Here is a 10,007-nt window from a genome sequence, read left to right on the forward strand (position 1 = left end):
AAGTAACTTGACCAACACTGGTGGTGGTAGAAGTAGGCCTAAACATAGCTGAAAATGTACAGTGCCTGAGTAGATGTATTTAGTTACTTTAACAAACAGAGCACGAATTTAACAGCTGAGTACAGATTATGTTTATATTTTCCATCTATGATGGTACCTCGTCCAACCAGCTGAAGGAACCAGTTAAGCTTTACCATCCACACGTATTCTGGGTCTTCCATGGATATGTTTTTTACCCACTGGTTTCAGCAGAATAAATTATAACAGGCCATAATACACACTGTACACTGTACGCAATACTGTTTCGGCAGAGAAGAAGAGAATATAACTATGTTTATAGTGGAGGTAAAAGTTCCTACAACAGAAGGGGGGAGGGGATAAAGCACATAATGTCCTCAAATGTAACTCAGTGGGACTCACAAATATGAAGTAAATTGTGGGATTTGATGGTTTCAAGTGAACTTACTCAAGTAAGCACTATTGTTATGTTTCAAACAAGCACCACACTGTGTGACAGCCAGGGGCCCGTCTAGTACATTTCCTGAGTTAGAAGCTTGTTTGGATTTTTGCAGTTAGATTGGAATTAGTACTATTTGTGTCACCTTAGATTAATCTGCATGGGGAAAGGTTTGGGATACAGAGAGTAGGATACAGAGTGAATTAGGCTTAAGTACTTACTTAAGGTACTTACTAGGTTTATATATGTATGACTTGAGTTGAAAGTCTGGGTATTAAAGCTGCCTGTGAGGAGTCATAGTTCGACACTTCATAATTTGGTTTAGCAGTTGATTGTGACTGAGATCAGTTTGTCTGTGTATACATAGGTTTTGTTAGTTTGCTTGAGGTTCCTTCATGGTTTATTGCTTTGTTTTGGTCAGTTGTGCAGATTGTTAGGGTTACAGCTTTAGTGCTGTCTTGTGTAAAGATGGGGACAGTTTTGGAGATTTAGGGCCAATCATGTTGATTGCTGCCTTGGGGAATGTTCCTCCTCTGGGATTTGTTTGTAAATCTTGGTTGTGTTGCAGTGAAAACAGAATAGAGTTCTCAAGAGCACAACCCTGGACTCAAGGGGGGTCGCAGCTTGTGCAGATGCCTTCCTCGCTCTGGTGGTTTTAATGCATAAATACCTGTAAGTAACTGAATGAAGACTAGGGTTGAGATGAATATGTTTCTGGGTAGGTAGTTAGTAGGAGGGCTTTAATTTGCATTGCACCTCAGGGATCAATACTGTCCTGTTATGGTTAATGTTGAGGAACCTTTGAATAGTTGTACAAAAGAGCTTGTTGAGCATTACAACATTGATGTTGGAGAAAAACGGTTTTAGCGCTGTTTTAATGGAAAATTAAAATTAATTTGGTCTGCAAAGGGAAACTTTTGCTAGCATTAAAGCTCTGTTGTGTTCTGCTGCAGCTCTGCCTCCCCAATTGGATCAGCCTTTCAAGCCTCCCGTGGATGCAAGCCATATTTAAACAGGAGATATACTCCTTTAAGCTGACAAACAAGGTATATGTCCAGATAGCTTCTTTGCCAAGAAGTTCAACTCCTACTGGTGGAATTACTCATAGAAAATAAGCGCTGGCATTAATCTTGGCTTTGCAGCACTTCCATCTCTACCTTGGCTACATACTTTTGCAGCCTTACAACTTTGCAGCTTAACTAATAACATGACACCTACACTGTCCTCTGTTTCCTTCACTCTTAAATTGCTCTTAGGGGCCAAAGCTGCTGAGGTTGGAGAAGCCAAGGCAGGAGAGGAGAAGATTTGTTGTATAAATTGTCTACAATTGACACACGAACACTGATGGGTTGAAGAATAAATATTGTACAATATAGGAGTCCATATGCCTTCACACAGAAAGCGAGTGGAGTGTCTCAAAGGAAAAAAAGGAATACATCGCTGATTTACAGTTTTTAGGCAAACAACGAAATTGTATGTGATAGGCCCTCTGCTGCTCATGCAAGACAGTCACCCAGTAGAAAACTTCCAGACACAGTAAGGATGATTCCTGGGAATTAATCTTTATATCCATTTTTCCACTTTTGAGAACTTGCAACACATCTGGCTTGCTCAACATGCCATAAATCTGACCTGCAAGATCCTCTTGCTGTCTTCCCCTAGCCGGCTGACTGATATTGTAATTTCAGTCAGACAACTCACGTTTAAAATGTTTATTACAGCAGTATAGCATATTTAGATTTTGGCATCTAGGCTACTACCTCATCCATTCCCCCGCACATATGTTATATAGAGATATTGGGAGTGGATGAGCAATACCTTAAACCCCTAGCCGGAGCCTACAGGGTGGATGCTGGGGTGGTGGTGGGGCTTACAGCGCAGCAGGCAGCAATAGCTTACAGAGCAGCAGCAGCAGCATGCAGCAATACAGATGCAGGGCAACAGCGGCATTGACAGAGCAGAGGGTGATTATGGCGTGAGGCATGTCATGTGCATATAGCAACATAGCTCGAGTTGACTGCGTGAACTAGCTTGCAAGCTTCGCTCCATTTGTTTTACACTCATACACCACTCACCACTTTTGTATCACTAATTAACTTCATTAAAACATTTAGCATTATTTACATACTATGTCTGTTATCTGTAGACAGCATGCCTATGATACAAATATTCTGGATGAGTGAGAAACTAATAGCCCCACTTTATTTGGGTTTTTTTTTTTTACAAAAACAGGAGCTCCCCAAGAAACAGTATTATCACCCTTCTCACAACCAGTTGGTAGTACCGCCAGACAATATGTCACCTTCAAAAATTCTGTGATTTTGGAAGTATCTAAAATGTATTTTAAGTGTTACTTAATATGAATTCTCTGTTTTATTGGTCTTGTTTTAGGTGAATTACTTGCGACTTTATTAGTCAATTAATGTATATGAATACTGTACAAATATCTATCCTTTTGATGCCAACAAACAATATTGCACTGTTACTGAAAACCATAAAACGCCCCTTCTGTGTTTACCTGATAAAAGAAGGAATTTCTGAAGGCGTTGTTGAAGTAGTTGTTGTTTGGGAGACTATCTGCTATCTGAAGTGACATTTCTGGAGTCTGTTGGAAAAGAGAACAAGAGCCCACAGTACAAAGGAGCACACAAAAGAAATAATGCATTGAGGCTAATATGTCTTGGAATTTAAATAACAAAGAAGAATTCATTAATTAAAAAAAAAATTCAGTTTAAAGCCCCAGAGCTCTCACACTAAAGGCCAAGTCACCTTTTGGTCTTTAACCAGGATACAGGGATAGTTAGAGGGTTTCCTGCCTGAGTACTTCAGGGTGCACAGAGGCTCATAAGAGATTAAAATTAAAAGATAGCTTGTGGCCAGGCCACTCAAAGCCTTAAAATTGAACAGTTAAAACAATTACAGAATAAATAAGTGACAAGGTTGAAAGTATAACACTCTGGCACCAACCAGTTTTAGATTATTCAGTGTTTGTATAAGGAATAGTCCATGCTTGTAGACCAAGAATTCCCTGGGGTTTAGGACTGACGGGTCCAAAGGGATCAGCTCTCCTTCACATTCCCACTGAGCATCAAGGACATCTATAAAACTCTTGCCTTTGTCTGGACAAAACACAAAACACAACAGTTATCCGGTATTACAGTTCAATACTTATTACCTTCTGGCAAAATAAAATCGTTTCATAAAACATAAGGCGCTTATGCAATTTGCACCTCACGAAAAGGGCAAATCACAGACATGCACAGACATGTTGAGAGATCGACATTACCATCTCTTGAGTCACACCACTAGCATGGCAAATAAAAGAAGCTGTTTCTTGATAGTTACACCAAGGTCTTCTTCATAGAGCCTCAGTAAAACAGATCTGATGAAAGATGTTTATTTAAACACCCAAGTCCCTTAAGCCTAATTGACATAGTATGCCTAAACACTTGAAGTTTAGAGTCTACCATCTGGGATTTATTAAGGCTCAAGAGAACAAAAAAATAGGAGTGGCTGAAACGCACGCAGGCTGAAAAGCACACAGGCTGAAAAGCACGCAGGCTTTTCACTAAAGTTCACCATCATATAATGAGACCCTTATTCATTATTCATAAATATGAAAAGAATACTCAGAGAAATCAAGCCTATATTCAAATCTTCTCCAGGTAGGTTTGATTTGGGGAGAAAATATCTCTGATGTGTGTGCTATGCTTGATTATCTGTGAATACCCGATGATTATGCTGTCTAGCGGTGTCGTATATATGTGTGTGCGTGCAGTACATATGTGAATTCCTGCATACAGTTGGTGGCTCATTATTCAGTTAAAAATAGACAACCCCAACTGTATCCGACCTACCAGCGAGCTCTCCTTTAAGAAGCCCTGCCCCACAGGCCCAGCCCTTCAGCTGTAGCTGCACCTCTTTCAACAGCTGGAACAAAGGAGAGAGCTCCAGCAGCTTGCCCCACTCCTCCTCTAGGGAATAAAAGCAACATGGACGGATTAAGTGAATGTGACACAGCACATGTCACACGTTTTAACTATATATTATTTTACATCATGATGTTACCTGGAATTGTGGGGACAGATATATGTGTTGGCAGAGAAGACTCTTTCATCTGCTGGCTCTCTGTTGGGATATTAAGAACAAAATTACTCGTTATCATTAAGGGAATAGATCGACATTTTGGGAAATATTTATTGGTGTTTTAAGCTTAGCATAGCATAATGACAAAAAAAAAGGGGGGGATACAGCTAGCCTTTCCCAAGGTAACAAAATCTGCCTACATATTTTCACTTAAATTCCCTCCCATGTGTACATGTGGATGTGTGGATATTAGTCATAAGTCTATTACCAGAGTCTAGTAGAGAATGTGCAATGGGTACATACAGTGCATCTCGCTCACACACAGCACTGACGTAGAGCACAGCACAGGACCACACGGGGTGAAAGGGGTCTTACATTGAGTACTATTGGGTAATTTGAGCTGCGTCTCACCCTGGGAGTGGATTCCAGAGGATGTGGTGTGTCTTTGTGAGTTGTGCGTCGGTGTTGAGCTGGCCTGCAGACCCGTGTCCTGGGATTGAGCTAAATTGATAGGCTCCGTCAAAGATTGGGTGGAGATTCCTTCAGAAACACAAACTGTCAGAGATCTTGTAAACACTGCAAAAGCCATAGATCTTGCAAAGTGAAAAAAGTCAAAAGTCAACTCAAGCAGCTGTTGCTTTGTTTAGTAAAGTTAGTTCTCTACAGGCCCAAGACACATAATGTTGAGGGAATGCACTTTGCTAGAAGTAGTTTGATAGAAACATAAACTATTTAAATTTTCTTACTGTAAAACTCTTTCTAGTGGTTCTGGACCCACCATAAGATGCACATATACTAGCTACGTCTTAGTGTAAACAACATTATTTCCAACACTTGGTAGAATCATCATTATCACCTGCCTCACTTAGTCTCTTATCTCCTTCTACTACTGTCTCCAGATACATTAAACAGAACAACATCCCGCGCTATTGATTTCTTACCCCAGGACATGGTGAAATTTCGCCAGCACAGTGGCTGTTTTTCTCCTTTTTACTCTCCGCTCTATCCTCTAGCATTTTAACAATGACCACACATCACACTTTTTATACACACATATATACAGACATGTTATCACAAGGCTTGAGTGGCTTGAAAAGCACATACCTTTCACCACAGGCACAGACGTTGTCCAGACTCTGGAGCCTATCTCCAGCCCATATGCATGCTTTGTTGACAAACCTGAAACATGTCAAATTTGAAGGATAAGCCTGGTAATATTCTAGTATTTTACTGTCAAGCAATCCCATAAATAGACTAAAAACAACAATGAATTGATCCCACTAAGAAACCCTAGCTTAGTTAATTATTCTATGCCAAAGAGCTCCCTTATAAAGACTGTTAAAAACACATGAATGAGCCTCACTGGGTGACATGTTCTTTCATCACAATAAACATGAGTGCTGTCCTTTTTCAGTTTTTTTTTTCCCAAATATACTCCCCTGCTGCCATAAATTCACACCAAATGAGTTTTAATATACGACTGAAAATAGTCTCTTTTGGAAAATGTACAGTCATTTCAGAGATTGTATATCAAAACACTTTAAACCTGCAGTTCCAATGACACAATGAGCAGTAGAAAATTAGTATAGCTACCAAATAATGGTGCTATTCAATGAGGAATTATGCTTTTGGTACTGTACAGCTAAATGTTTGCTTCCTAGCATGTATTAGCACCCATATCATGTAGTAAATGTAGTACCCCTATCTTATACTGATTCAGTACCGGAAATGTGATGATTGCAAGTGTTGGGGGAGAAGCTGGCAGGCTGTTTGTCTTCCAGGAGCTGGTTCAGTCTCTCCAGCAGAGGCAAAGCAATCTGCTGGAGCAAACCCATGACCTTCACAGTCGGTCTATGCACGCCGCACTGGACCAGACCATATTCCTTGTACCAAAAGTTTCCGCACAGTACTGCCTAGACAACAAGAAGAGAGAGGAAGCTCAGAATAACACTGGGAGAAATAAAGATAAAAAACAAAATCCTCAATGTCTTGTTAACTATAATTACGTAATTAAGCACCATTTGCCTTGATTGTTTATCACAGGTTTAAACAAAGTTACAGAGCTAATGAAGGATCAGACAAACAACAAAGAAGCATCCACTTCCTCCCCACCCTGAACCATATAATTAGGTTTATTTATATACGTTGTTATTTATGTAGTGTGTCTGTGTGTGTTTTGACCTGAGCAGTGTCGGCGCGGAGCTGAGAAAGGTGTCTGACAAAGTGCAACACATTAAGAGCAGCCTCCAACTCTGTCTGTCTGGAACAACACTGCTCCCACAGCCCTCTCTGTCTCAGCTCTCTGTCCTGGAGGACGAATAAACACATGCAGGCTTGTGCAAGAAGAGGCAGGAAGTCTTATTTACATTTATACAGTGACAATGTTACAGAGAGCATCTTGCAACATAAATCAGGCATTGAAGTTCAATTACTAGACTTTCAAAAGATCCCTATAGCATCATGAGTCATGTAAATTTGGCACTGCTGGCCTGAGAGGGGAGTAAACATCTGACCTAACTGTGTTAGCCACCAATTAAGCTACAGGGCCAAAGAAACAGACCATAAAGCCATTATTCTGACCATAGCTTGCTGTGCTGTTGCCCAGTCTCCTCCGTGTGTTATGCATTTTTCTTGTTCTTGCTGCAGCTGCTCCATACACACATCCACCTTATCAAGGCCTGACACAAGCTCTGAGTGCCAAACACACTGCTGATCCCACTCCTCCGCGTCACCTATACACACAGACAGAGATACACAAAGACATGTTGCCAACCCAAATAAAATACTGAGCATTGAAATTATGTTAATTACTGTACAACTGAAGGGTGCGATATGAGACACTGGCATGAAGCATCTCTCTTTTGGAAAGAAATGAATAACCGCAGTGTAATTTCCTTCATGCTCTTCATTCTGCCAGCTTGCCAGCCAATTTACCCAGTGTGAGGATGTGTAATGCATGTGGAGGCAAGATCAGAGCCAAGTGAGAGCGCTGAGCTGCTCTCCTCTGGGCCTCGGTCTGTGCTGAATCCTGCAGTTCCATGGCTGCTTCCCTCAGCTGCCTCCCTGACCACTGGACCTGTAGCAGAGTACACACTTACACTTGGAACACAAAAAGGGGAGGCACATATTTGCATACTGGCACACAAGAAACACATCCTTACACACACACACTTAATTTAAGGAAGAAAGAAGCACTCATACGCAGAGGTACAGGGACTCTGCAGTTTCGCAACTCTTAGTTGTGCACAGAAAAACCTAATCGCCTAACTTTCTACTCGAGTTCACGCCAGGATATGAAAAGCTTCACTAGAATTACTTTCTAATGCTGTTTGCCCCAGCATTCATACACCCCCTTACTCATTTCCACATGTTCAAAAGGCTCAACCCCTTTGAATTTCTCCCCCTATACTCAGGGTCCAAGCTATATAAGATATTTACAACCAAAACAGCAATCTCCCCCGGCTGACCTGATAAGAGTTTGCTTCTGTGACTCTGAAGAGGCACTGAAATAAAGCAGCGTCCAGATCAGAGAGAATATCTTCCTCCCGCTGCCTCTGCTGCTGCCAGTGAGTGTTTCGCACACACACCTCTCTCTGCAGCGCCTCTACCTATCAATCAATAGCAGCAACAAAAGGAAGTCCATCAGATTCTTGAACTTCCATGTCACCGAATTCAATGGGCTGCTAAATGAAAAGCTTGAGGTTAAACAGATACAGACTTTTATCAACTTCACAAAATTCCTTCTTGCTGAATTCATTATGTTGTAAAAACACTTTTTTTCACCAAGGTCATATTAAAGGTTGCTTGTGTTTTTATCATTTATGGGAAAATATCTCTTAAGTACTTCCCTACCTGCACACTATCAGTTTGATCCGCCACCGTTAGCCAGTAAGAAGCAGTGACAGGTACCACAGTTTTTCTGCATAGATCCAGCCTGGCTCCAACCACCGGGGCCAAAACCCCTGTCACTGGGTCAACAGTCAGAGATCCATAACGGATGGCCACTAAGCCTGTAAAATGCAACAGCATAGACACAAAGGACAGTACAACTTGTTTTATTCTGCATTGTTTGATGGAATTTAAAAGTGGACTAGATTAATTGTTTCAGCTGAACATTGACCTGTAGCATGTTTTTTATACTACCTTTTCCGTCCGGGTCGTCCATGGTCCCTGCCAACGGTATTATAATTCCAGAGACAATATCAGTCTGACACCCCAGTACTGGTACCATAAGACCAGATCCCATAGGGTCAGGGTACTCCATCCCCAGTAGAGCTGGAACACACATATCTGAACCTGGGAGAGGCATCTCTCCTGGTTTGAACAACACAGGAGAAGTCAGAGGGTTAGAGTGGACAGAACAAAAGATGATAGTTGCTCAAATATTTATTTCCATAAGTATTCCTGAAAGGTTTTTATGTCCAACACGTTTCTATCAAGTTAGAGAGGTGCAAAATTAGGTTGACAAGACTTTTTTGACCAGTGTAGAAACAGTTTTTACATTCACTTTACTTTAGTGCAAACATAAGGTAATACTGTTATTGTTATTGTTGTTCCCTTTGGCTAGGATCAACCTTTAAACAAAAGTAAATGCAAAAATAGCTACGGACAGACTGAGGTACATGAAACAGGATCGTGGCTACACAGAACATCTGGAAAAGCACATTAAACACTATAAGAACCAAAACTAAGAAGCAAAGTATCAAGCACAGAACATAGGACCATACAAACTCAGTTGAAATTAGCCACAGCAAGTGTGAGTAAAATGCAGAGAACCCGATAAGCCTATCTCATGGCCTTGAGCAGAGGTTTCAGTACTGATATTTCATTATTGATGAGTCAGGAGCTCAAACAACTAAAACATATATAAATACGAGCCTACGGTGCAATTAACTGTCACATTTACAGAATTTAATGCCAGTAAGACCTATATTACATTTGCCACTTTTGTGAGATTAAAAAAATCTCTCTAACAGCATTGTGGGTAATTTGTTGTACTGTATGTATCATGGCAGCATGATGACTCAGAGGCCTACGATAAAGGTTTTAATGTCTTTATCTGTTTGAGCTCATAGCATCAATGTTAGAAATGCTGATTGTATAATAGTTGTGTGTTCCCCACATCCTAGAATATGGAAATGGGTTACATATAAGTTACTGTGTTACATGTGTCATTATAATGTGGTTAAGTAGGACAAGTTTCTGTTGAGGGTGGTTACTTGTGACAAATAAAGTGAAAATATACATAAATAATTTTATACCTAAAAGTATTTTATTCTCAGCACTAGAAGGCATTTTAGGACACTGTGACATCCAGAAGCAGCAAACATGTTAGTGAAATACTGCATTTTCTTTTATATAATTTTATATCTAAAATATTAAATGTTGATACTTTCCAAAGCAGCAACAGTACGGTGGCCCAGAGGCCCAAATACAAAGCCACAAAAGCCACAACACGAATACA

General features: G+C 40.6%; 1 protein-coding gene across 1 annotated transcript in view; it reads right to left on the minus strand.

Annotated features, from left to right (window-relative positions):
- The window catches only part of si:dkey-103g5.4, a 14,040-nt gene that overhangs the window by 2,940 nt on the left and 1,093 nt on the right, over positions 1–10,007 (minus strand). The window contains exons 2-14 of the mRNA XM_035679394.1: positions 8,687–8,857; positions 8,396–8,553; positions 8,011–8,151; positions 7,478–7,619; positions 7,124–7,275; positions 6,725–6,850; positions 6,267–6,456; positions 5,648–5,722; positions 4,955–5,083; positions 4,526–4,585; positions 4,315–4,431; positions 3,425–3,576; positions 2,976–3,062 (exon numbers count right to left, since the gene is read on the minus strand). Coding sequence (XP_035535287.1) covers positions 2,976–3,062; positions 3,425–3,576; positions 4,315–4,431; positions 4,526–4,585; positions 4,955–5,083; positions 5,648–5,722; positions 6,267–6,456; positions 6,725–6,850; positions 7,124–7,275; positions 7,478–7,619; positions 8,011–8,151; positions 8,396–8,553; positions 8,687–8,857 — 1,700 coding nt within the window. The remainder of the gene's footprint in view (positions 1–2,975; positions 3,063–3,424; positions 3,577–4,314; positions 4,432–4,525; positions 4,586–4,954; positions 5,084–5,647; positions 5,723–6,266; positions 6,457–6,724; positions 6,851–7,123; positions 7,276–7,477; positions 7,620–8,010; positions 8,152–8,395; positions 8,554–8,686; positions 8,858–10,007) is intronic.

This window comes from Morone saxatilis, unplaced genomic scaffold, assembly GCF_004916995.1.
Source record: "Morone saxatilis isolate NCDOM2014 unplaced genomic scaffold, NCSU_SB_2.0 Contig8, whole genome shotgun sequence".
Classification (NCBI taxonomy): Eukaryota; Metazoa; Chordata; class Actinopteri; family Moronidae; genus Morone; species Morone saxatilis.